Source organism: Labrus bergylta, chromosome 15 (genome assembly GCF_963930695.1).
Source record: "Labrus bergylta chromosome 15, fLabBer1.1, whole genome shotgun sequence".
In the NCBI taxonomy this organism is placed as follows: Eukaryota; Metazoa; Chordata; class Actinopteri; order Labriformes; family Labridae; genus Labrus; species Labrus bergylta.
Genome location: NC_089209.1, coordinates 16,105,831 through 16,133,155, shown reverse-complemented (window position 1 = coordinate 16,133,155; position 27,325 = coordinate 16,105,831). Strand labels below are relative to the sequence as shown.

The 27,325-nt window shown below is 40.4% G+C and overlaps 1 protein-coding gene across 1 annotated transcript in view; it reads right to left on the bottom strand.

Annotated features, from left to right (window-relative positions):
- The window catches only part of nbas (NBAS subunit of NRZ tethering complex), a 157,896-nt gene that overhangs the window by 54,006 nt on the left and 76,565 nt on the right, over nt 1-27,325 (bottom strand). Inside the window, exons 40-44 of the mRNA XM_020642042.3 lie at nt 23,271-23,347; nt 22,253-22,390; nt 9,941-10,164; nt 9,613-9,723; nt 4,563-4,813 (exon numbers count right to left, since the gene is read on the bottom strand). Of these exons, the coding sequence (XP_020497698.2) occupies nt 4,563-4,813; nt 9,613-9,723; nt 9,941-10,164; nt 22,253-22,390; nt 23,271-23,347 (801 nt within the window). The remainder of the gene's footprint in view (nt 1-4,562; nt 4,814-9,612; nt 9,724-9,940; nt 10,165-22,252; nt 22,391-23,270; nt 23,348-27,325) is intronic.

The following is a 27,325-nucleotide window of genomic DNA, read 5'->3' as shown; positions in this document are numbered from 1 at the left end:
AACACAACTAGCAGAGCAAAAACAAAATCTAAACAGAAACCAGAATGCCTCTTGCACACAAATGAAGTCATCCATCTACAGATTCTGCTTGAGATGAATATTATTCATATTGCTTTCTCAGGGAAACATTACTGCTGCATGGTTTGATTAACATATATAAACATACATATCCAACACTTAATATTTCAGAAAGTGCCACTTTAAAAAAAGGCCCGTTTGAAGACACTTTTTAACAATATACAGAGCACATACTATGCTTCTATATTCATATAGTTTAAGTGCAAAACATGCAGCACTTCCAGGATAATTACAGTGATTAGATATGCAGAGCTTGTTCAATATTCCATTACATGACAGTAATGAGAAGCGCACAGAGGAGAGTAAATGGTTGATGTGATGTGAACAACAAGATTGCATGTGACCCGTGTGTGGAAGTGCTGTTGTTTGTCTGTCTATGCATGCAAAGGCGTAGTTTGTGGAGCTGTCTGTGCGCGTCACATCTCCTATCACTGCAGAGCTCCGTGTGGGTGTGGTTGTGGGTGTTGTTGTGTGTGAGTAAGTAGAAGCAAGTGGCGTGCTCTTGGTCTCCAGCTCGATCAGACAGACACATTACTGTGGCAACACCACAGTCTGTCTGGGCTTTAAATATTTAACACTGGTCTGCCTGTAGGGAGGGCGCTGTCAACGTTGCTCGGAATCCCTCAGACACACACACACGCACACACACACACGCACGCACACGCACACACGCACACACACGCACGTATAAAACCTTGAGTGCACACAGCACTATACTTTCAGGCAGGCCCTGACGGACACTTAAACCGCAGATAAGAGTTACATGCACTAACACGTGTACTCTCTCTCCCCACCGCGTCCCTCTCTCTGCCGCCATCTCCTCCGCACCCAAGCAGCATTTCATCCCCTTCCTCAGGAGAGCCCACTCAGACAGTCACCTGGTATTGTGTCTGAAATTGTGATGGATATTGGACACACACCACCTGCCTCTATGCTATCTGAATGACTCAAAAAATGATGGGTCTATGAGTGCGTGTGTGTGTGTGTGTGTGTGTGTGTGTGTGTGTGTATGTTGATGACTGTAAATGAGCCATTTTGAGCGAGAATGTTTGTCTTAGAGTTTGAGAGTGTGCTTGTAGAAAGTTGTTGGCTCTTGAGACGCTGCAACAGCCTGCGTGTCAATTCTGCTACAAGAGTGTCCATGTGTGGGTGAAGTTTAAGAGTGTTTGTGAACGTGTGTGTGAAGGAGAGACACACACAGTGTTAGAATGCAAGCCACAAAGTCAATGTGTGCTTATTCATGAGTAATAATCCCTTTATGTAAATCATATTTATATGAATATTTGTGTGAGTGTTCATGTCTATAGCAGTTTTAAAGACAACAGGGATGTTAAAAGCAATCGTCCAATCAAAGCTGGGCATTACAGACTAAACAGACTTAATTAAGAGCAACTGACTTTTTGGGGGCATTCCCTGTTTTGCTTGTCCTTTTCCATGGTTTAGTTTTCATCGTTCATGTGCTACAGACCCTTTATCCAGCAGCAGGTTCTGATGGTGTTCTGCATGCTCACGGGCTCACTGGGGCACTATTGGAAAGGAATCATCTTTAATGTCATCAACACTTACCTGTGATTTGCTTGCTTTTACAAGTCAATGTCTGTGGTGTGAAATGTCTCCGTTTTAATCGGCGACATAGCCAAATGTACATTTCTCAAAGTTAAAAGGCATATGTCGACATATATGGCTGTGTACATGACCACATACAACAGAGAAGAGAAGGCTGTGATGAACATTTCTAAGTTGATGTTTGTCAGACTACTGATGAAGATAGTCTCTAAGTTTCTTCCAGCTTTGGATGTCCGTTATATAAAGGTGTTATATTTGCTAAAATGAAAGAACCTCCAGGCACTCCAGGTGTGCATTGGCTTTGTATGATGTCTTAGGTTAACTTAAACCACGAGCATGTCTTGCTAACAAGTCTACTTCTTGCTCTGGAAAACAAGCTTTACATCACCCGTCTGGGACTTTAGTTTACAGGGTCTCATGTAATTTCTTTGAAAATGTTGTTTATGACTAACACTAGCAGTGGTTCTCAACTGGTGGGTAGGGACCTAAAATTGGGATGTGGTGCACCTTTCAGTGCTGCAGTGTGTGCCTGGAAAAAAAAGCTTGCATAAAAGTTTATGATTTGGTAGGTTCTGTCTCTTTGCTTTTTTTTTTTTGTCTTGTCTGAGGTCCAAACTGCCCTTTGTTGTCATTAAATAAATCTAAATAAAGAAATTTGGGTCACAATTTCTCATTAAGGCAGTGGTGATGGGGCCTGAGGCTAGAACATTTGAAAAACCACTCCACTATAGTAACTCCCAAACGTGTGGCTCCTGAATGCTATCTCTGCTTTTGTTAGATCTGGAAGAGTTCACACTGCAGTAAAATTAAAATAAGGCAGATAGTGTAGTGGTGGAAATCACCAGAGGCCCCACGATACGATATCATCATGATACTTTAGTCATGATACGATATTATTGCAATTTTAAACATTTTGCGATATGCTGAGAAATGTGATGCAATGTATTGCAAACTTTAGCAACAGTTATATGTAGGTGGGCTTAGCCGTCATTTTCCTATGAAATGATTTGATACAGTCAGAGTTCGTAAGTGAAACTAAAATGTGGCAGGAACAGCATGAGCTAAAAGTTCAGGGCAGTTTCGTTAAATTATGCAGAAAAGCATTTAAGTCTTGATGTGGATGACTCAAGGGTGTGCGTATGTGATTTGGGTCCGTGTGTGTGTGCCTGTGTTAAACAGAGACATGTGTCACCGGTAAAAGCTGTGGTGTTATCAGGAGCAGAGGGAGGGAAGTGAGGCGTGAAAACACAGCTGACACCTGGCTGACCTTTACTGAACTTCACCGAGAAGTGACACCACCCCTCGGCCCGTACACAAGCAAGTTTGAGCACTCTACCCGGATCGCTGAACCGGTGACACGCTACAAGCTCGACATGACGTCCTTGGAGAGGGTGCTGCCATGGAAATTTAAGAGGAAACGGCATCTTGCTGTGATGCTGCAAGTGTTTCAGGTGCTTTGTGAGTTAGGTAGACTGACAACTAATGCATAGGGCAATTGCCTAAATGGTTGTTTACAGGAAAATGGGAACAGATGTGGTTGTTTAAAATCCAGTTTCTTAACAATTTTTGAACAAAATATGAGCGCTGGTGGGGGGAGAGAGAGAGAGAGAGCGAGAGAGAGAGAGAGACACTATGGGTACAAGTAGAGTACAGATAAGTTTAAGGTCATTTTCAAAGTCGCTTAAAAACAAACAAAAAAAAAAAAAAAAAAAAAAGATTTCCCAGCTTGTTCTCGGGCCAAAAATGCTTCACAAATTTGGGCATTCAGCTGTTGTACTTTTTCTACATGACAGTGACTTTAAGATATCTAGCGGCAAGGATGAATGTCAACATCTGTATGTGAGTCATCTTGTCAAAAGGGATTATGTTCAACTCTTTAAACACTGAACTTTATTTCTGGACACGAAAGGCTTAGGGCGTATTTTCCATGAATAAGAGAGGTGCGTTAACCCTTTGGATTCAAGGCTTTTTAAAAATCTTTTTTTGCATCTTGAAAGAACCCAAAATAATGAATCACTGTTAATTAAGTGAAAGATTTATTTTTTTAAACAGGAACATTGCTGCACATGAATAACTTATGTTCTTTGTCTTTAACTAAACATCTTTTATAAAATACTGCACAAGAAATGTGTGCATTTTATATAAATAGGAAAAGTTTCATTATTAAGATGAAACATCATTAAGACTTTAGAAGAAGAGTAGCAAACCAAATGATATATCTGATCACCTGATTGTAGTTAGACATGTTTTTTAATCAGCAATGTCTGTATTTTGATCAAAATGAACAAGCACACACCCTCCATTTGACCAGGTGGTTAAATCTGAATAACAGATTTATTATCATTCTGAAAACTTCTTGTAATGTTCTGGGTGAGCTGTATGTATGAACTCAAACAGACACATTTTGCAATCAGACTTTACCTGGAATATTTCCTGCCAGCCCCTTAAGTAAGATTTCCTTGTGAGGTAAGAATGGGGCGATGTGAGAACGCAGCAGGAAACAATTAGAAAAATTCACCATGAGTGAGTGCAAGTGGATGATGACATGTATATCCTACAACCGATGTATGACCATAGGCAGTATGTCTGGTGCAATCTCCACGCACACAATGAAACGGTTTCATTATGTTTTCTTATTGCCAGTGTGTTCTTCTCTGCTGTTTACTCGATACACTAAATGTGTCACACCACACACATCCAGGATACACTTAAGGATAAAGGCAAAAAAAAGTTCACCATAGCGTCGGACTCTGTTGCTTTGTCCGCTGCTTCCTTGTTTTACTTTATATGTCTCAGAGGTGCATGTGTGAACAAAAAAGTCAAGAAGATTTCACGGGCAGCCTTTCTGAAATTATCTAAAGACTTTGAAGTAAAAACAGCTTATAATAGAAAAAAAAACGTTAAAAAAACGTCCTTACCATTGGCAACAGCTTTAAGCTTCTTGAGTAGTTTGACATGGGAGTCTGGCTTGATGATGGTGGTGGCGTACGGCTCACAGCCTGCCGCGTCTAGTAAGGTGTAGTAGTAGAGCAGACGGCTCTGGTCACTTCCCTCGACGGTGGGTAGAACGTATTTAGTCATGTGGCTGTAAAAAGCCTGAGGGTTGCACTTCAAGGTGTCAAACAGGCTGAGGGAGTCGCTTCGGGACTCAATATCCTTGGTGGAAAGACTAGGAAGAAACAAACGAGAAGAAAATTAAATGATTAGTTTTATTAACTACACTTTCTTTATAACTACATATCCCAACATAAGAATGTATAAAGTGTTTATAACCATATTAACACACAACTATAATCCTCAAATCCCCAATTTCAATGCTCTTACTGCTATGCAAGATATTTCCTCTCTATGGAAAAGATCCATCGGTGCAGTTGGTGTGGAACACTTTACAGTACATTTCTAGCATCGGGAGCATTTTAAAAGAATCAAATTAAGATGTAAGTAGATCCCAAAAGCAGCAGTAGCCACCATGCCCGCAAAAAAAGATAACAGCAATATTGAGAAAATTCCAAATTTCATCAACAAACAAATCAAAGGAGGAAGACTACTGGCTCTCGAGACAGTGTGGTTTGCAAAGAGGTACTTGAAAAACACTTTGCAAAAGCAGCATAGCGAGCTTATCACCAAAGACACAGTCCCTCCGAAAAAAAAAAGAAAAAAAAAAAGATGAGGATTCTTTAGATTAATACCAAGAATATATTTAACAACTTAGCCATGTCTTAGATGGAAAAAAGGCTAAACGGGGACAAGGGGTAAGAAAGATGGATAGGAAAAGAAAGGCTTACTGTGGAAAAAAAAGTCAGTGTGGAAGCCTATTCAGCAATTTGTTCAAGTTGCACATGACTTGTGCTCAGCTTTGCTTTAAAAAAAAAACAAAAAAAAAACATGTTTTACCACCGAACATAAAGTCAACAAACAGCAGGTGGTCTAGGACAAGTGAAAAGAATACAAAGAGCAGAGAGAGCTGAAGCGGGGAAGGAAAAACCTCAGAGAGCAGCAAAACAAAGGTTAAACAAGGAACGATACAAGGACTGGGAAAGGTGAAGACAAAGGAAAAGCTGGCTGCTGGTTGTCACCGAGGGGCTCCGAGCAATCTGCGGCGTTCTGGGAGTGTGTGTTTGCGTGAGTGCGAGTCTGTTTATCTGTTAGAACGGGACAACATCAAAGAGGACGATGTTTTCCTCTGGGTTGCCACGTCAGAGCTAGCTGGGAGGCTTTCACTGATAAGAAAAATAAAATAATAAAAAATAAGACACAACATCAACAGAGTGGAGGAAACAGACAATTAACTCAATAATGCAAATAACACTCTAATCATCTCCACAACAGGGAGGCTCTTATATTGGACTCAAATGCAATAACTCATTCTAAGAGTCACTTTTCTTTTCGTCTCTTTCCTTAAGTGCACACTCTCTTTGGCCGCCCGAAACCCCAGATCACACTCTTATGTTTCATTATTTAAACACATTAGCTCCGAAGTGATTAAAGGCAAGAGAACAATGGTGAGAGGAACAACTTCTTGTCCAGGTAGGGCTGCTTGATGTTTGGTGTTTAAGACTTTTTCCTGGCACCGTGTACACAGCTAGAATTAAAGTCAGCAGCAGTCAGTGGCAGAAATTGCCAAGTACTCATGTCAGGCTGTGCTTTAGCTTGAGTGAGTCACTTTAGTTCTTCAAAAGCCATGTTGTCGTCTTTTCCTCTTCATCTAGTGACAAAAGGTGTTTACTGCCCTCCGTCTCCTCTCTCCTCTCTTCAGCTTTTAACATCTCTCTTGCCCAATGTTTCATAATGAGTCTTCTGCACGCATGCTTTGCTCTGAGTTGTCTCCTTTGCACATGAACACAGTTTCCCACTCCAGCCATGTTGTCTTCATTTAGCTGTGATATCAGGAGACACTCATTACAATCTCTTCTTTTTTTTTTTGCTTCAAAAGCCAGAGCGAGGAAGCGATTTAATCCGGTGGCGTAATCCTAATTCTATCCTCTCTTATCTCTCCCTCCTTCCCCATTTTACCATATTCTGTTTGTTGTGTCTTCTCTTGACAAAAATAGACTCCTAATATTCTTTAATTCAGAGGCACATTTAATTGCTGTGGAAATCTGACGGTCGGAAATAACCTCTTGGGGGGCTTAGGCGGAGAAGGGATGATTACTCAGCACATCATTGTCATTTGAATATATTAGCAAGCTGGATTGTATTTTTGTTTTTTTTTAAATCAATGCTGCTAATTTGTTGAGTTTCTGTTTTGTAGGCGGTTGTAGAAAGGGTTTTGTGCTGTAGAGTTCAGTGCAGAACAATGGCTCTAAGAAACTGTGTATATGAATCTTCTTGCTTTGATTTGATGGGGGACATTCTCAACCAGGGGCTGAAAAGCCTCAGCTGGCAGGGACGCCAATACACGATTTAATTTGAACTTGTACTTGCTAGAGGAGTTCGACAGATGTACAAACAGACAGAAGCGCTACCGAATTCAAAGGTGTCCTCTGTGTCTCTGAGGATTCCTCATTAGGCTCAAAGCAGAACACGTCTGGAAGATGAGTAAGAGGGGAAGGTGTCACAGAAGACGAGGCAAAGACTGATCTGTCAAAAAAAAAAAAAAAAAAGCAGCTGCTGGCGGCAGGTACGTTCTTAAATAAAGAGCTTGGAGGTGAGTTATTTAAAACGTCAAGCGTGATGTTTTGTTTGGATCAGCTGACTGTCAACTGGTGCAGAACACAGTTTATTTGTGCCCTGCCTCAAGTAATCCCAACGTTGTTTATTCTACCTGAATTCATTAAGACTGACTAATTGTGAAAAAACTTTTCGCAAAAATTCAGACAAGCTTCACACAAAGTATTTCAAAATCAAACCAAAGCTTAGACAAAGGGGAGAGGAAAAGCTAGGGCAAGTTAGAGAATTGCAGGTGATTTCAGGGGTAGAATGTCAACACCCTCTCTGTTGATTGACAAGTCATTGAAATGCTTTAATAGCCTGTCATTAAATAGTCAATTTAAGCGGCTGAAATTCATGTCCCTAAAGACAGGCAGAGTACATCTACAAAGATGTACGCGCTATACGCACAGAGAGAACAGCTGACGACGGTGGTGTTTAGCAGTGCATTGATTCCTCTAAAGCGTTCACTCTGTGATAATAGGACCGTCTCAGGGACACTCTGCCTCTATCATCCATCTCGTCTTCCTCCATCTATCTGTTCAGTCCCTCCATCAACCCTCCATCCCCTCTCAGTAACAGAATTTGTGGCCGTTTCTCCACTTAACAACTTTCCTCCACACGCAGTTGTTAGTAACACTTAAAGACAACTCTTTGTAATCATTTGACCTGATATATACCCATACATTTTTTTATATTTGTCACCCTCTGACCATGTCTTCCATGTACATATGTTGATATGTTTCATATGTCAGAATTAGACCCTGTCCAAAATTTGTAGTGGGCTCTTCCTTGGTCCATGCTGCACCCTTACACCAAATTTCATACAAATTGTTGAAAGTATTTTCTTCACAATGCTGCAAACAAAAAGACCAAACACCCAAATTCATAAACAAAAACAACTATCAATTAGTGGTGGCGTTAATGTAGTTGTTTTTCTCTTTGTGCAATATGAATGTTTTTCTTTTTTCATTTCTAGTGACATGTTGCTCTTTTATCTTTCCTAATTTAAATGAAATCATTGCTAAGTTAAAGCTACTGTGAGGAATTTTGGTTCGTGTTGATTTTGGCGCCCCTTGTGGACAAAGTGGTACCTCTTATCTCAGCACTGGCCTCAGGACTGAACTTGATCTCAGGGCACAACCTTGTGGCCAAGCTGCTTCTGCTGCTGCTGCTAAACAGTTAGTATGAGAAAAATTAAATGAATGTATTTCCTTACAAGGATCAATAAAACTTCAGATTCCATCTCACAGTCGTGATTTGTCTTTGTGTGCATCTTTTCCTTTAAGTTCTCCTCGGTCTGCTCTATTTAGATCAGTCCCTGAATCCATACATCCATCCGTTAAATCAATACCCATATAGCGGTTCTTCTATTCAAGATTATAGGATAAATATTCTTCACACATTTGTCATGATCTTCAGATTCAGGTGGAAACCCCACACACTCCAGCAGCAGTGGTCGGTTTGAAGAAGGTACAGGTTGTAATTTATCGTTAAATGGAGGCCATAAACCATTTCCTTATATCAGAATGCGACTGGGGAGATATTTATCACACATGCACACTTGTGCACACTTGTGCACGCGAACACACACACACACACACACACACACACACACACACACACACACACACACACACACACACACACACACACACACACACACACACACACACACACACACACACCCGCACACATCTAAAACTCTGCTGAAAAAGCATTCTATTAAAACAAGTAAAGGTGCAGAGCTAGTCAGAGCCACAGCTATGAAGTCGGAGAGCAAATAAATTATGAAAATGGAGTCTGACACACACACACACACACACACACACACACACACACACACACACACACACACACACACACACACACACACACACACACACACACACACACACACACACACACACACACACACACACACACACACACACACACACACACACACACACACACACACACACACACACAGATCCTCTCTACCACTAAAACACATACACATTGTTTAATGTGTTTTTATTTCATTATTCAGAGGTTGGTTCAACTTTAATTTTCTAAATATTTCAGAAATTCAAAACACATGACAAGAGATGTGCACATAGAAAAACTAAAATATAAGCATATAGTGTCTTTATCAACAAATGCTGATAAAAGGAGCATTTCTGATGTTGCACTGTGACGAAGAACTATTTCCAACAGACAAAATGTCAAAAGTGATGGGAACCAAGAAACACAGAGGGGTATGAGTTGAAGATGCCAAGGGAGAGGTTATGTGATAGTGTTACACGTGTTTGTGTGTGTGCGTGTGCGCGCACATACCCGCTATCTGTGAAGAGGAACTCGAGGTGAGTCATGTAGACCTCCCACAGAGGAATACTGTAGCGTTTAGCCAGAGACAAAGCGATCTTGTACACTCCATCATCCAGGGTCCTGAACACAAAGAGACACACAGGCAGACAGGAAGGAAGTTATGATCAGACTTCATCACATCGAAGCAAGCAGAGACATAACTCACACTCCTATTCATCAATGGAATGGATTGGAGAAAAAAAAATGCAGATCAAGTAATTCACAGCTTTGCAATGACATTACAACCGAAAGCTTTGTACAAGTTTTTCTAATAACCGTAGTGTCTGACAACACATACTCTGTTAGGCCGAGGATGGTCTCCTTCTTGTAGTCAGCGTCAGAGCTGAAGCGCTGGACGTCCACGCCGCGACCCAACCCCTGTAACACCTGAGCCTGGGTGAAGTCTGTCAGACGCTCATTGTACACCTGCAGCTGGCCGATCAGCTTCTGAAGCTCCTCCGGCCAATCGGAATAAGCAGTCACATGCTGTGTGACCGATCGGATCAGCTCTTTGGGATCAGCCTAAGGAAAGGGGAATAATACTTTTATTAGACACAACCAGCTGCTTCATTCATGCTGGTAAAGCCTCAGAGTGTACACAGGACAATGTGCTATGAACCTGGACGTGCAGATGCCCATTTACCTAAGGTGACTGAAAACCTCCACTGACTAAACCTTCCTGCCTGCTAGACTGGATATTAAACGTTGCATTTTGAAATGAGTGTTTGCCTGATCGCAGTTACGATTTAATACAGAATTCTTCAATAATACATACACACTTACGTACATACGCATCTTTTTCCAATAAATAGAAAAAACATTATGGTGTAGGTATGGAAAAGTGTAAATAACAACACTAAAAAACGTATTGAGGTTGTATGGTTCTGCCGACTCATCAAGTTTACATTCCCCTACGTGTTTTCCACAGAATGACATTGAGACTCTAAGTCGGGATGATATTTGTATTGAAATACTTGTAAAAAATACCCTACAAACTAAACAATGGCCTCAGAAGCCCTATATTAATTGGGAGAGGACGATAATCCTGTACAGGAGGGACTTGATACTAGAAGCCCCACAGCAGTAATTGTCAACACTCTTTCAGTAAAACACACAGGTATATCATGTAGATGTAGACAAAGGGAAGATTAAGGACCATGATTCACAGGTTACCTTGTACAATGAGAAGGTTTAACCAAACTAAGAACAACAAAACTAAGATCAAATAAAATCCCCTGAAGGTGTTTCATAGAAACTGTGTTTATGAGAATTTGAAAGATGTGATGTTTCAGTGACCTTAACCTTTGAAAAGTAAATTGAAAATTGGGTTATCCAGGAGTTCAAGTGTTACAACCAAATTTAAAGAAACTCACTATAGTTATAAAGAAACTCAAAACTCATTATGCTCATCACTTAAAGATACAATATGTAGATTCTACCTATTTGTAACTCACTCCCAACACAGCTTGTAAATTATAATTTAACTATTTTGCTGTATTTTCTTTTTACTCTTTAACCATAACCAAAGGGAAAAAAAACCTTAAGGGATATTTATAATCTTTCTTATTATATATAAAGAAATAAAAATGCATAGAAAAGCACTCAAACTTGCAAAAAGAAATGAAACTTTTATGTCTTTTATTAAACTCCAACAAAGAGAACCACTGGATCTAATTTGGCAGACTCTTATATAATATATTTTTCATCTTTTACTCTAATTTGATTTCAAATGTAGAGAAATAAAATGAGGTGAACTGCGCAGTTGAAGCCTGGTTTGACCAATTGTGAACTGCCCTTAAGGCTCATCATTAAACTCAGTGACACACTGAGCGTGGAATAGCCTGCACTGTGTGGTGTATAAAACTTCACAGCTCTTTCACTGCTTTGCAGTGAAGACCTAATGAGGCTATTTTCAAAAATGGCTGTAATTTAGAAAAATCTGTGGATAAAAGTAGGGGCAGACAAACTACCCTGCCACTACCTCTATCATTTTCCTTCCACTAAGAAATTGACTGCTGCAACGGAGTTAAATCAGATGACTCAACGGGCACCTTTCTTTCCTTGAAGGTGAAAAAATATGGCCAAATATACCAGGAAGCATAATTGATACAGTTATTCAGACATATCACGAAACACGACTGTGGATACACAGTTATGATTGAGAGTGTGATGCGAAGGGAGCGCTAGGTGGATGTTGTATCTCGCTCATCAACTCTGTTCTAATTAAACCAGCTCCTGAATTTGGTTTTCAGCGTCTTATTTTCTGTTGCCCAGCAGGAAGAGATGTTTATTTGTTGATCTTATTTGCATAAGGTAATTATGACTGCTGGAAAAGTAGAAGCATGAAAACAGAGGTGTTTCTGTCACTGTGTCTCTTCCTGCTCTACTATGTGTGTGTGTGTGTGTGTGTGTGTGTGTGTGTGTGTGTGTGTGTGTGTGTGTGTGTGTGTGTGTGTGTGTGTGTGTGTGCGCGTGTGTGTCTTTGGTTGGGGCCTCAGTGGATGTCATTGTAGCAGATTCACAGTTCAAAAAGGCAGCAGAGTTAGGAGAAGAAGAAATAGAAAGTGGGGATATTAAAGGTGTAAAAAGGTACAGACTGGATGTCAAAGGGGGGAGGTAATAAGCCAGCAGACAGGAGAGGTAAGGAGAGCAGGATGGTTTTTGTTAATGCTGTCGTCATTTTAGACTCAATTTCCTGACGAGGAAGAATGAAACGCAAAAGGAGACCACAGAGAGCGAGAAGAAAGTGTGCTGACTCTGTGATGGACAGGCCTGTGTTTGAAGAGATTTATTGAAATCAGGCTTTCATGATGAAATACTGTTTGCATTCTCTCTCTCTCTCGCTCGCTCTCTGTGTTATTCATCTACAATACTTTGTCCTTTTGGCTATGTGGATAATATCCTTTCCTCTCGCCTCCCAGAACTTGAATCCCTCAAATTCTTTATCCTTTCACTTTCACTTCTTGCGAATCCCTACATTTCTTCTACCTAATAAGTACTCCTCGCAATCCTGTTTCAAATCAAGCAAAGACAGAACTAGCTCTTCTTTTTGTCTTGTCTAATTACTTGCTTTTCTTTAAAAACACAAACACTGCCTTAAAAAAAAAAAAAAAAAATCCTGTTCAAGTCTTTCGTCAAAGGAGAGGATGTATAAACTGTATGTTGAGTATAACAGCACAAGGTAGTGTGTGATGTTACACAGCTGGGAGGAAGCCAGCTCTCTCAAGCTCTCCCTCTTAGATATTTCTACGGCTGCCACAGGCTCTTTTCTCTCGAGCTCCCCTCCTCCCTGATGCTGCTTGAGGAGGAAAAGTATAAAAATAAAATAAAGTCTACGCCTCAGTCTCAAATCATTTCAACCACGCTTTGCTCTCTCATTTATTTTCACTCTTAATTTCCCATGTTATTATATTTCAGTCACAGGCCTGAACCCATCCAAAAAATCCCATTTTCCCTTTTCTGAGGCTGTCTGGTTAAATATGTGAAACAACGCTCTGAGCTAATCAGTTTTGCTACTGTCATTTACTAAATCTTAATATTACAGCGCTGTAAAATTAAGGTTAGAGGACTATGAATATGCTATATACACCATGTTAAATCAGATGAGACATATTATTTTACTGAAACTGTCACTATTGTGATAATTAAGGTAATATGCATCGCAGAGTATTCATTTGAGATCTTAAACTGGAATATTCAAAGACATGCTAGCTGCTATTGGAGGTTTCAAGCGCAGCAGTTCTCTGAAAAGGAATGCAAAAGACAGCATGCTAGGGACACATGTAGACTGGATGAGAAAACTCCTGAGTCATTTGAGCGTTTGCCAGAACATCCTTAAGGCCAACTGAAAGTCCTTCTCCATAGCTGTCCCGAACTCCTCATGCACCGGGATTTGTGCTTGACGCAACTACTGAAGCCACAGCCCTCTGCGCAACCCATTACCTGTCTGCTGCTTCCAGAGATCCCTGGGCCTCATTCGTCAAACTGCCAAATTGGCTAAACTACAGTGCTCTCACTTGAATGCTACGGTTAGTGTTGCAAAAACCAGTCTTCCCATTTTCCCATCAGTCTTGCAGCCTTCTGTTGTAATGAAGCATAGTCTTGATAAATACTCATCACAAGAGTGTAACATTACAGTGTTACAGTAATAACTTCTATGTGAGGTTTTGGTGTTAAAGGGTTGGAGTCTTAATATAATATACTTCTGTTAACATTATCAAAGACAAATAATGCCAGACTGAGATACTAAATTACTCAGGCTAAACTAGTGTTACAAACATCATCCCTCTCTGTGTCTCTGTGTGCTAACAAAACAGAGGGGTTATAGAGAAACAGACATGCCTTCTTTCTCTGGAGACTTAGCTAGTAATAATCTTAATGAGTTTGGTTTATGTCATGTTTAACACTTAGCTATACAGTCAGTGGCCTCATTAGCACTAATTCTGCAAATGATGTAAACAGTATGTGCATATGATTAGGAGGACACCAAGAGGGAGAGGAGCCCATTCTGAAAGGAATAATGACTCCAGAAACTCGGCTGCACTGTGGGTTATAATGCACCACGAAGGGGACCGATCACAAGAAAGATACAAGCCTGATAATACGGCACAGTCAACCCAGTGCATCTAATCAAAGATTTAGAGACAACTTACTCTCAAATATTCACAGTCAACTGCAACATTGCATCTAGAGTGCATTATTTGTCTAATAGGGCCCTTTCTGCAGCTCCTCCACTGCACACAGCTCCCATGAGTAAAATATAGACTGCTAATGATTTTGGTACAAGGGTGCAATTTGTACAAGTGCACAATTTGTACAAAGAGGGGGAAAGTGAAGTCATGTGGTGCTTCTCCATGGGGGGGGGGGGGGGGGGGGGGGGGGGGAGTCATTCAGTCTCACTCATTATTCCAGTCAATTCAGCGACAAGGAGCAGGCTCAGTGGTCTTCCAAGGTCAACCCCTGCGGCCGGCGGTTTGAACTCTGTTAAGGCCATGAATTGAAAAAATCTGCAAAGGCTGAAGGCAGTGTTAAGTGAGTAAAGTGCTGTTTTATCAAATGACCTCGATGCTATTAAGGGGAGGCTTTCATCTCCTCTTTTCAAATGATCTCAACCAAGCAGGTGCTCTGGTAAACTTTCTGCTTTACTGTTTAGGACAGCAAAACTAAAAGTTCCTTCTGGCAGAATCAAAAAAACAAATTTATATACCTAATAAAGGTGAAAATATTCTTTCCAATTCACTGACTCCATCTGACTATATGACCTGAAAGTAAAAGTATCTAACAATGATCTCTTGGCTTTTGTTATAAATCTAAATTTTAGAGAGCTAATCGTTTTTCTGCATGATAAACTCTAAATTCGTGCTCTGTCTATCTAAATACAATTGTGTACGCTTTAGATGTGTGTGTGTGTGTGTGTGTGTGTGTGTGTGTGTGTGTGTGTGTGTGTGTGTGTGTGTGTGTGTGTGTGTGTGTGTGTGTGTGTGTGAAGGTTAAAGTCAGCAATACTCAGTGAAGGAATGCCAACTGCAGGCAAAGACAAATGTTTAAGTGAAAAGTCTCAGTCTCTTTACCGAGCACTTTGTCATACACATTCACAGCAACAATTATCCTCAGCACAAACATGTTCACACATAAAATCAAGGTAAAAAAAACCTCTGATGTTAAAGCCTTGACAATCACAGGTAAACATACCTAAACACTTATATAAACAGGGGCTATTGTGCCATATTGTGTTAACGCCACAAGCAGAACAATTACGGTAAAGAGCGCCTCTATTTCGCAAACGAGCACTTTAGTCTGTATAATGAAAACTTCCAGTGCGAGCAAGTGGAAATCGGCTCATTATGCCTTGGGGAATAATGGAAACCCAGCCTGCATGTCATTGAGCCTGGTGCTGCTCCGTCATGCCTGCGAGCTGTAATCGGATGGGAAAGTAACAGCTAAAGACTTTGAAAGGCAATGATGGGAAACGAAACCTTCACGAAGCAGAACACTGTGTATTGTGGTTTTTTTAAAGTAAAACAACCAAAAAATGTGATCAACTTAAACTCAGGATTCAATATTAGAAAAACTGAATGCTTGGAAAAATGATGCCCAAGAAGGTATTCATGAGGTGGATTGGATTATACTTGTTAAAAGGCGCAGAAGTAGACAGTAAGATTTAAATGACTTCAATATCAATGATTGACGAGAATCTACATAACTTCATCATATGCTTTATAATATTCCAGACATCTGGAATAAATGTCTAAATGACTCTTATTCACCATCTATGGAAATGTCCAAAGATTCAGAACTCTTGTTATGACTTTATAAAATGTTTGTCGGGGGTGTTTAACACTACAATCTCCTCTAGATGTATATTTCTAAAAAAGAAAATCAGAAACAGATGAAACTTATGGATTTTTAACTTCTCCGAGCCAGAAGAGCTTAAGAGAACATTAAGAATGTGGATAAAGGAACCTTTTCGGATTTTATCGGTTTGATGAGACTGACTTATATTGCTAAATGTAAGCGGAAAGACTTTGTTCTGCTCTAGTAAACAAACATTAACATCATAGAAGCCACCAATGTAGGTGTTTGTGTTCTCTATGTTTATTTAAAGTTTCAAACTTTGTTTTTGCCACATTTAACTTCCCTTTAGTTACGCTGCCACTTAAACAGACCTCAGTTATTAACTTGCTGATTATCTATTATTTCTACTGAGTGAAACTACGGATGTGGTAAATGGACTTGAGCTTGTAGATAGATTTACTTTATTGAACCCAAACTGGGAAATTGTAGAAAGATGTCTAGCGCTTTTCTAGTCTTCTGACTACTCAGAGCCCTTTTTCACCACATGTCACACCTACACATTCACACACTGATGGCATTGGTTGCTATGTGGCCATCAGAAGTAACTAATCCCATTCATATGCCTCTGACAAAGCAGCTCGGGTTAAGTGTTTTGCCTAGGGACACCTCGGACATATGGCTGCAGGAGCTGGGGATCACCCCCAACCTTCCGGTAGAGAGACGACTGCCCCTCATGATGACTGCTGTTGTCATCATAAGGAATGCCAACTGCCATAAGATGTGAAGCAAACTTTTTCCCTGAGCTGAGGCTGCATGAATAGGTAGGACTTGTGATGCGTGCTGATACTGTAGATATTTTTTGCGTGTAATGAGCATGAAGTAAATTTTCTGTGTGTGTGTTTAGGCTGCAAACATGCAGACAATGAGGCATGTCTAGGTGTAAAGCTGGTCTGCAAAGCATCTACATTGGAATTTGCTTTAAGTTATGTATGTGGTTGAATGTGTCACTTTGATCATTTATGGGTGTTTTTTCTTTGTTTTAAGGGACAGTGAGAGCAGAGTGGAAATGATGCTGCTGTTTTAGCATTGTGTGTGTGTGTGTGTGCCTATTTATGAACTGACCCGCTAAAAGATGACTCCATATGATTTATGAAATATTCATAAAATACCTTGTTGACAAATTAACTTTGGATGTGCGCCGATGCATTTGCTGTTGCACGGACTAACCCACTGTGTGCAAATTGGAACAGGGGTAGGGTTGTACAAATGATCTTTCAAGAGGGTCAAAGATTCCTGTTTGAAAGTAGTTAGTATTTTCTTCCTGTGCACAGTAGGTTCACCTTCTCCATCATCTACTGATAATCTAGTTCTCTATGTTACTCTGACCAAACCGCTGGCTTTAGAACTCACTTCCTGGACTAGACTGTGGCCATCCACTGCTGCTAACAGGTAAAGTACAGAAGGAAGGTCAAACACAGAAGGCACATTTCTCCAAGGGGATCAATAAAGTTAAACGTCACTAATGTGCTGCATTTTAAACGTTTATTTTGTGGTCAATTGAGTGTCATCTCTGAAAACGAATGACTTGGTGCAAGTGCTTTTAGCCTTTTTGTTGTGCTCGTAATGCAAGTTCTTAAAGATTTCCTACAAATGATCATAATTTCTGTTCGTCAAATTGTGTTGTGGCACCAAAGGGACACTCCACAGCCTCTCCCATTTTACGTCAATGTTTTTATTCTTTTTACAATCCCTTACAGATGTAATGATGATGTGGGTGATGAGGAGAGGATGTATAAACATAAGCTGACAATAACCACGGTACTGTTTTACTAGTGTTTTCAGCTCAGCTGTGGTATAACAATGATACTTTATGTTTTTCTGTGGTGAGGCTTTGAGAGTTAAATGTATATTTGATATGTTTACTGCGACATAAAATGTAAAATCCTTACATAAGATGTATTACTGTAAGATTCTTAGTCATGGCATTTTTACAATGTAAGATGCTGAGTTTCATCATAGGTGACATTTACAAATAAGTATACACTGTATGTGTGTGTAATGTTTTTTTAAGTGTAGGGGTTATGAATTATGTTACCTCATCTCTGCTTTCTTTTTAAGGGTTTTTAACCTTGTGCGTTAAACTGTGGTCTGATTCATTCTTTATAATTTGACTATTCCTTCGCTTTCAGTTTCAATGTTTGCTTCGCAGGCATCTCTCGATACCTTTTTATTTATAGAACACTAAGGAGGCAGGCTGTAGATTGAGGATTTAAAAACACATCAAACACCTCCTGTAAACCCTCAGAGAGCTGTGTTCCTATTTGCAACTGAATGACTTCTTGTGGCTCGAGTGTTTGGCGTCTTATTGCCGGGGTATGAAATGATGTGTTAGCGACAAGAGAACTGAAAGAGAGTGAGAGTTATTGAGATACAGTGTTACTGCTCTTCAAGCGGAAATTGGGAAACACTTGGAGACAGCTTGACACACACACACACACACACACACACACATACATCACCCACTGTAACACACAGGTCTAACACCCCAATAAGATCACGCGTGCACGCTACATATAAAGAAAATTATTAACATAAAGAGTTTAACATATAGATACATATTTTGAAATTATAAAACACGTGCTTTCTATGTAACATGTTTTTTTTCTCTCTCAAACCTCATTTGCAATGCAAATCGATCGCTTGCAAGAAATCCTGATATCCGCGCCCTGTCATACATATCTGAAATTAAATATCACAAGCAGCACAATGTGCGCCCTTAAAAGATAAGAGAAAGCAAGAGATCTAAAGAAAGCACAAAAGAACTATATAAAGTATGCACCGCCAAGATAGTGATGTGGACAGAGGGGCCTGAGATTTGACAGGAGCAAAACAGGCTGGAGGAAAAAAAAAAAAAAAAAAAAAGTCTCTTTACACTGTGTAGATGAAGTGAGGAACGCGAGAAGGGAGAGCAACTAATGTTGACAGAATGAGACACACAAAAACACAACTGTCATGCCATCAAAGCAATTCATTAGAGTTAACTGACAGGAAAAAATAAGGAATGGAAAGGGGGCAGAGAGAGCAAACAGTGGAGGAGAGAAGTAAAAAAAAAAAAAAAGTCCTGAATGTGTTGAAAGACCACAAGGAAGAAGGGTTTAATGGTTGTCTCTGCTCCTGCTTCTTTCAGTGTTAGAGCTAAAGTTGCGACTACCTCATCAATAAGAGCTGAGTGAAGGCAAGACCTGGAACACAATGATAACAAGCACACACTCTGGTAGAACACATTTTTGAGAGAAAAAAACTCAAAGGCGAAAGAGATTTAAAAAAAAAAAGAAGAAGAAATGAGCAAAAAATGAGGGTGCAACTGCCAAAGTGTAGCACCGAAGAGGAAAAAGCTGTATATATTTTAAGTTAATGGACTTGAACTTCACTCGAGGCAGGAGGTTGGGGAGTGATTACTGCCATTAGGATGCGTGTGTCAGTGTGTGGGATCGAGCAATCAGTGTTGAGTATAACTTTTTAGTGTGTGCAAGTACGTATGTGTTTCCGTGCACAGCCCTGACCTTGAATGTCAACGGGGACACACTTATCCACTTCTTCAGCTGGCCTCTTTTTCCTCTTTCCGTCCTTTTATTTCAACATTTTACCTCCCCTCGTTCCACCTAGGCTGAAGCCCACGAGAGCCACAAGTCCACTCAAGGAAAAGGTCAGAGCCATTTATTCTCTTATTTAACGCCTAGCAACTCTCGACATCCCTGCCGCCAATCTTTTTTTCCTGCTGTTGTCCCTTTCTAACTTGTATATTCTGATCTGCTCTTCTTGTCCTGTTTGCTTATCTTTCCAGAGTGCGTAAAGCAGTAATCTGGTCTCTTGTGGCTGCTCATGGCCTGCATTGTTTCAGAAAGTTAATGAGCCTCCTTATTGGACAAATATGTTTAATTCACACGCGGACCAAACCGACTAAACCCCACCAGCCAGTCAATTATGGAAAATTATCTGAATGCTTTCATTAACACATCTTGAAAAAAATGAACACAATGAGACATGCAAAGTCACGAACAGTAGCACAGAGACATTTCAGTGTTGGTTTAGTATTTAGGAATCAGTAAATGGATTACTAGTCTGATCTGTGAAAGGATGATTACAGCTATTTTCAACTCTGCCGTTATTTTTCCCAGTTAGCTAAATTATGTCTGATTGTGTTCGATTTATTTCCCCTCTGCATCACTCTAAAGCCTTTTGTATTCCCGTTTTGTCACGAACAATGTCCATTTAAGCCAAATAGCCCGCAGCTCCAAAAGTTATCAAATGTTCAATACAATAACATCCAGGCAGGAACTACACTCCAGTACAACGACTGGGATTTCTGATTGTTTGTGGCTTTTCAATCCCACCGGCAGGACAGTCATAACAACATCATGCTGTGCAGCCGCACGCTGGTCAAAACAATACATTTATTTTAAATTCTAGAGGGGATGTCACATAAAAAAAAATAAAAAAATGTCAGAATATATTTGAATCAAAAGTTTAAATGGTGCATGAAAATAAGGAAAAATAGTTGTTACATGGAAAAGTCTGACTTGAGTATTTAAGTCCGAGTAGACAACATCACATTACAGTTGCTAACATTAATATTAGACTGATCAGGCTATTATCACACTTAGCTGTTAACACTTACTGTTGGCCACTAAGTGTTACTGCCAAACAGCCATCTGTCATATCAGCGTTTTCCAGCAGCGTGGACTGGGCTGAAGATCGTGAAATGTTCCTCTGTTCAAGCATAGTGTGTCATGTTCAGACAATAAATAATGTTAAACCACAATTAACTATCTGGTTTCTTCAAATTTCACTGAGGAGCAAAAATCAGCCTTTCAATTTGAAATAAATAATGATTTGACATTTATCGTGACAATTATCGATATCGACTGAAATTTTGTATCATATCAGCCCTAGCCCTAACTAATACTACACAAACATGTGCCATTATTACTGACATTGTAGCTATAAATCGATCTTATTCATTGATGTTGTTTTTGCTCTGTTTATCTTTGTCTGTGTTCTTCCTGCATCTCCCTTCATCCCACTTTCCAATTCAAACACAGTTCAGCAGACGGCTATTCAACATGAGTCTGCTTCCGCTCGAGGTTTCTGCCTCTTAAAAGCTGTTTTTCTTTTCCTGTGTAACTTTGCTAAATGCTGATTAGTGCTGTGCTCATGGTGGATTAATGTTGGGTCCTTGTAGATAATACAACAGAGAGTAAGTTTAAGTAAGAGAAAATATTTGTTATGAACTGGAGCAATACAAATGAGGATTGATTGATCATATAGCTGTGATTTGAAGCAGAAAATTTGTATTTTTCATCTGTATGTGTGTGACTATACGTTAGTAACAAACGACATCGAGGGTTTTTATTCAGCCTTGATGCTACTTGGATGCAAAAATTCGTTAAAATTGCTTTTATGGAGTGTGTACCGAAACATGCCTAAAGAATTCACATACAGTATCTGTCCAACATATAAAGTGTTAAGTGATATGTGGCATTGCAGATTGTTGAATTATATCCTGAGTGCTTTTGAGTTGGTGCTTGGTCAAAGTGTGGGCTGAGATCCAGGGCTATGCAGATGACACACTTATATACTTCCAACACAGCCAAACATGACTAAGCTTTCCTGCCTTTTCTGACACGCAGACATCAAAACCCATGACTCCTGGTGATTCTCTTTTTGACTGTAAGACAACTGTGATTCATGATTCAGCCTGTGGTTCTATCAAAAGCCATATGGGCCAATTCCACTTCTGCTGCTTCCAGCAACCCTGTAACAAACTTAAAAGTAATGGCTGCAAAGGAGTTTCTCTTTGTTTTGGTCCCTGGCTGAAAATGTCTACAGCTGGAGAGCTAAATCCTGCACTTACCCTCTCATGTTTCAAGAAACTGCTTCAAAATCAATCTGCTTTAAACAGGTCAATCTTTTTTTTTGCGCCGTTGAAGGAACAGCCTCAACTTTCAGATTGCTTTATCAGTTTGACTAATGTCTGTTTTTTGTTTTGAATTTCTCAGCAAATATCTTTCTTTTGTTTTTGTATTCATGTTACATTAACTTTTGCACTCTTGTTGGAAATACATATCATCTGGAATAAAGGGAGGACTTTTCAATAAAATATTTACATTTTTTTTATAAATAGTTGTATACTTGAGTTATAAGAAGAAAAGAGGAGAACAGAGACCTGGACATCTCCAAAGTCAGTGTACTACCCAATAGCTCATTTCTCTCAACCACACAAATGCACATATATTAAACGACATTGAACACTGACCTGGTAGAGTGTGTGGTCCTTGTTTTTGAAACAGGGCATGAGGCGAGAGTAGATCTGTAGGGAGTAGTAGTAGCCGGCCAGCTGGAGCGACAAGGCAGAGTGACACTGTTTCTCAAAACACCTGTTTGCATCCAGCACCTGGACAGATGGATGGACAGAAATGGGTAAGAAAAGGAAGCCGGTAGACTGTAGTGGAAGAAAAATGAGCAATAAAGCATGAACAAGCATTCCCTGATATCAATATGTGAGCAACTGATATGAAAAATAATGTCTCATGGCCTTTCAGTTCCAAATGTTCATAAATAAGCAGTAAAAATAAAGATAATGAGCTCAATAATGAATAGACCCTAGAATAATGAAAACCCTAAGAATGAACAAAAACACCCTCTTTTAGCCATTGCAGAACTCAATCAGTTTGTAAGGCTTGTGTAAGTGGGGTTAACAAGCTCTGCAGGAAATATCTACGAAACATCCACTCCAGCATTTTAGTTTTCCACTGCAGAGGTGTTGAGACTCAGGCGGGATTTCATGACCTGCACTTGAACACAACTTACTGCAGTCGCCACTAGTGGGTTTCTCCGTCATGCCGTTTTGTTTTCTTTGCTGTCAAAGTACCCCAGCTGTTCCTTTGACAGCCGAGACAAGGTGACAGCAGACACACAGTGTGAAGTGCTTCATAGAGATGTATGAATTTTGACTGAACTGATGGAGACATGAAACTCTCTTACACACAACATGTCTAATATCAAGGTCGTCACAATGTCACGCTTTTGATGAGCTGCTACATTCTGGTGCTTTTTTTTTTTTTTTTTTTTTTTACGTGCAACTTTGATCTGACAAAGTGATGATGCAAAGTGTCACACACGATAGTTTATCCAGAAAGGCAAGGGTTCAATGGTGGATTCACAGTAAATCCTGCCAGAATCTCTCTGTTGTATAATCACACTTGTATTATTGCACACATTCCCAGAGTCTGTTCAAAATAAAGCTCAGTGTGTGTATCTGTGTGGGACAGTACCTGAGGCAGGGCTAGTAAGTAGGACAGAGCCAGCATCATGTCCCTTGGAAACGCATCGTTGGCCAGCTGAAGCAAAACTGGAAAAAAACAAGGAGAGGAAGGAGAGAGAAAGAAGGAGAGACTTTAACTAAAGCACTGTGGATTAACAAGCAACCCTCCCCTCTTGGACGAGTCTCATCCCACGTTTGTTGAATACAGACGACAGTGGCTGTCAGAATTCACCTCTCTGCGGGCCAGACAAAAGAGAAGGAGGGTAAAAATAGAGGGAGATGAGAAGAAACTGCACAGACAATGTCAAGAAGCGTCATTAAACCCCCCCCCCTCCTGGAAATCTGGGATTCTGTCCATCTTCTGGCTGGGCTATTGTGTTCCTGTCTGTGTGGTTGTGTGTGTTTGCGTATGTTGTGTACTGAAGGTTGTTTGTGTGTGAGTTCATGCATGCACGTGTGTGCGTGTATTGTTTCTTGCACAGAAAGTATTTATTATTCAAAGAGTAAGTACATGCCCACTTCTAATAAGTGCTCTCAAGATGAGTCCAAACTTCGCTTAAGTGCACTTCAAAGTCCAATCCCTTGAATGTCGAATAAGTGCATATTCAGAAAGACAGATAGAGGGGTTCGATTACAAGAATCATAAAAATAACTCACTTTAACTGCTTTTGTCTGTGTGGACCACTAATCTGGTCGAGCACATCATGTCGGCAGGTTTTTAAAGCTCGGCTCAAATGCTTTTTTTAAGAATCTAAGGATGAAATCAGACAGGTACTGGGCTCACATGTTAGCAGTAAACAATTGACTATAAAACAATCGTACATAAAAATAAAGGGATAACTGTTCGATAGGCTGAGTTCATTTTCAAGCAGTAACACAAAACAGGTATTGGGTCAAAGGGACATAGTTGATTTTTGATTTACTTAGGGAAAAAAACGCAAATTAGTTCAGTTTTTGAAAACAGCTTCTACGAACGGCTGACATGTTTTCATCAAATATGAATAGATGAATCAGGAAATGATCAGTAGATTAAAGTATGTATGGATGCTATGTACAGATTCACATTCATGTCACAAGAGATTCACTGGTAATATGTTTGGAATGCTTTGTCATACTGCACATTTACTGTCACGGTGTTAGTGTACACTACGTGTAAATACAAACAGATAATATGCAAGAAATGCCCAAATAGACCTAAAGTAAGCTGCCACTTTTGTTTTGTTTATTGTCATACATTTCAGACCAAAATAATTAGCTGCTGGGAAAGAAAAACAAGTCAGACTTCCAGTATTAATGAGTCATAAATATCTCCAGATTAGTGAACAGAGCCAAATCAGTCAACAACCTGGTAGCAAATTGGATACAGAAACTCAAAACAAAAAGCTCATTCCAATGCACAAATACAACACTGACACAACTGATTCCGGACATTTATAAAGCTGAATGTGGTCAGTTATCATCTGGGAGACTATACAGAACAGTAGGTCATTTAGACTTGTTTGACGACAAGCCTATCACTCCAGAGTCAGAATAATGGGAGGTTTTCCAGTTCCTCCTATTCTGCTGACAGTGCATGAGTGCAGCATTAAACCTCACAAAGAGAACAAAAACTGTTTTTACAATAATTCAAACATTTCCCCGAGCTGTGTCAGCCCCCATGTGCAATAAGCTTTAATGTTCTGCAGCTGGGAAATGCTATTTCATTTGTTTTGAGCAAAGCATTGTGGAACACATCATCAGAAAAACTAACTTGAAAATTAAGCGTATTTAAGTTTGAACATTGATTTGAGGGTTCTTTCCAGAATTGTTTAGTCTGTTCATACATAGATGCAGCTTAGAGTTTATATAGACATACAGAATATGGACTACCTTATGTTTCAACTATCCCTAAGGCTGATGGGATATTGAGTTCAAATAGAGCTTTGGGCATACGAACAGCAAGCATGCGTAAGAATGATCTCACACACAAACACAAACTTGTATTATTATGTATTAATACTTTCTATTTGCTAGATCAACACTGAACAGTGTAAACACCCTGACTCCTTTAGTTAATCACTCACTCACTCACTCACTTGGAGTAACATTGGGGGCGAGCAGAGAGAAGCAGAGGCAGACAGAATCACTTTGTAGTCTCAGGCCCAAGGAGAACAAAAGCCTGTGTCTGTGATAAGAGCCTGAGACAAACTGGAACTGACAGAGGAAAGTAGAGCATGGACACTGGGAGAGAGGCAGAGGCAGAGGCGGTGGCAAACTGAGAGACATACAATGTAGGACAAAATGCACACTAATATGCATTTGTGCACACGCAGGCCGGCCTGTACCTGTTAAGTTTCGTTGGAGGTTCGGTGCGTGTGCAAAAAGGCTTAAAGAGTCAAAACAGCTCTCTTAAGCAGAGTGCCCACCCTTCTCCTTTTCTCCTTTCCCTCTCTCCTCTCTCCTCTCCTACCCCCTGGGTTTCAATGAGCTACACCTCAGAATGAGCTGATTACACGCCTCTCTAAAGCTACTGATACCATCGGGACAGGAATTACCAGAGGGGTAAACACGCGCGCACGCACGCACGCACGCACGCACGCACGCACGCACGCACACACACACACACACACACTCACACTCAGAGGAGATAACCCTGACTTAAAAGCATACAGTATTTCTGCTTGTGAGCGAGACAGAGGGGGAAACAGAGGGTGATAAAGAGACGCAGTGTGGAGGAGTGTGTGCGCACACACGCACGCACGCACGCACGCGGGCTTCTGTGTTAGCTAAATCGGTAAAATGGTTAACTGGATAGCGAGACAGTGACTTATTACTGTTTTACCTGTGCAGGCAGCATTGAAAAACAACTGATTACGGCCTGGTCAACAACCAGCCAATAGCCTCTCTCCATACTATGTATGTGTGCGTGTATATTAGAGTGTGTCTCCCCTTGTGTGCCCCTTACTCAGCTCAATCCCAATGAGTCACTTTTCCACCCGTGTCATCATTAATTACCTCCACCTTATCTGCGCCAGGTGAAAAATCTATATATTTATTTTCTTAAAGGCCATCTCCTAGTCTGTTTTTTTTTTTTTTTTTTTTGTTTGAGGACGCCATGCTTGACGGGCCGACACGGGAGTCATTAATCGAAGGTTGTTATCGGATGAGATGCCGTCCAGACCGCCTTTTCTCTTTTTTCGCCACGGCGTTACAGCACAGCACCTTTGGAAGGAAGGTGACTTTTAAGGAGAGAGATATTCACTTGAATGGCGGCAGCAGAGAGACAGAGAGCTTGTTTGTGTGTTAATTTGTTTCGGTGTGAGCGAGGGAAATGTGTTTATCCATGTCTACGCATTAGCAACTACTACTCAAAGAGCGTGCCTTGCATTCTTCAGCCTCCACGCATTGGTATTCACACACACACACACGCACAGACGCACACAAGCACGCTCTTTATTTTTGTAGTGCCATTGATTTTGGCGAGCCGCTGTGATCCATCACGCAGCACGGCCTTGATGTTTTGACTTGATGCTATCTCTCTTGCTGATGCATCATTATTTACTGTTGCCGTGGGGTGCATGGGTCTACATTAATTGATCAATATGGGGCTATTGTTGTGTGTCGTCCCCCCCCCAGTCCTGAACGTAGCCGGGGCTAGACGGATGAGGAGAGGACAGGTGAGCTGAGTGAACACTGCTCGCTTCTGCAAATACCACAGCTTCACCAAGACGGAGCACTGAGACACAGCTCAGGTGAAAGACTCAATCTATCTTTGACTCTTCGTAAACACTTTAAACCCTAACCCCCCGCCCAACAACCTTGTGACTTTGAAAACAAGGAAAACAATCTGAAAACGCTCACTAGCAAGCTGTAGTGCGAGAGAACGCTAAATAATTGTAGTAGCAAATCAGAAACTAATACAAATACTTAATTTTACAGAATAATAATAACACAAAATCTTAAGATAAAGATGGATATTTAAGACCTCCATCCTCCAAATGATCCCATGAACTGAAACAGGCAACTCTAAATGATTTCTTAGTTCCATTTTGAAACTTACAAATGGGAAAAGACTATTTGGTTCTG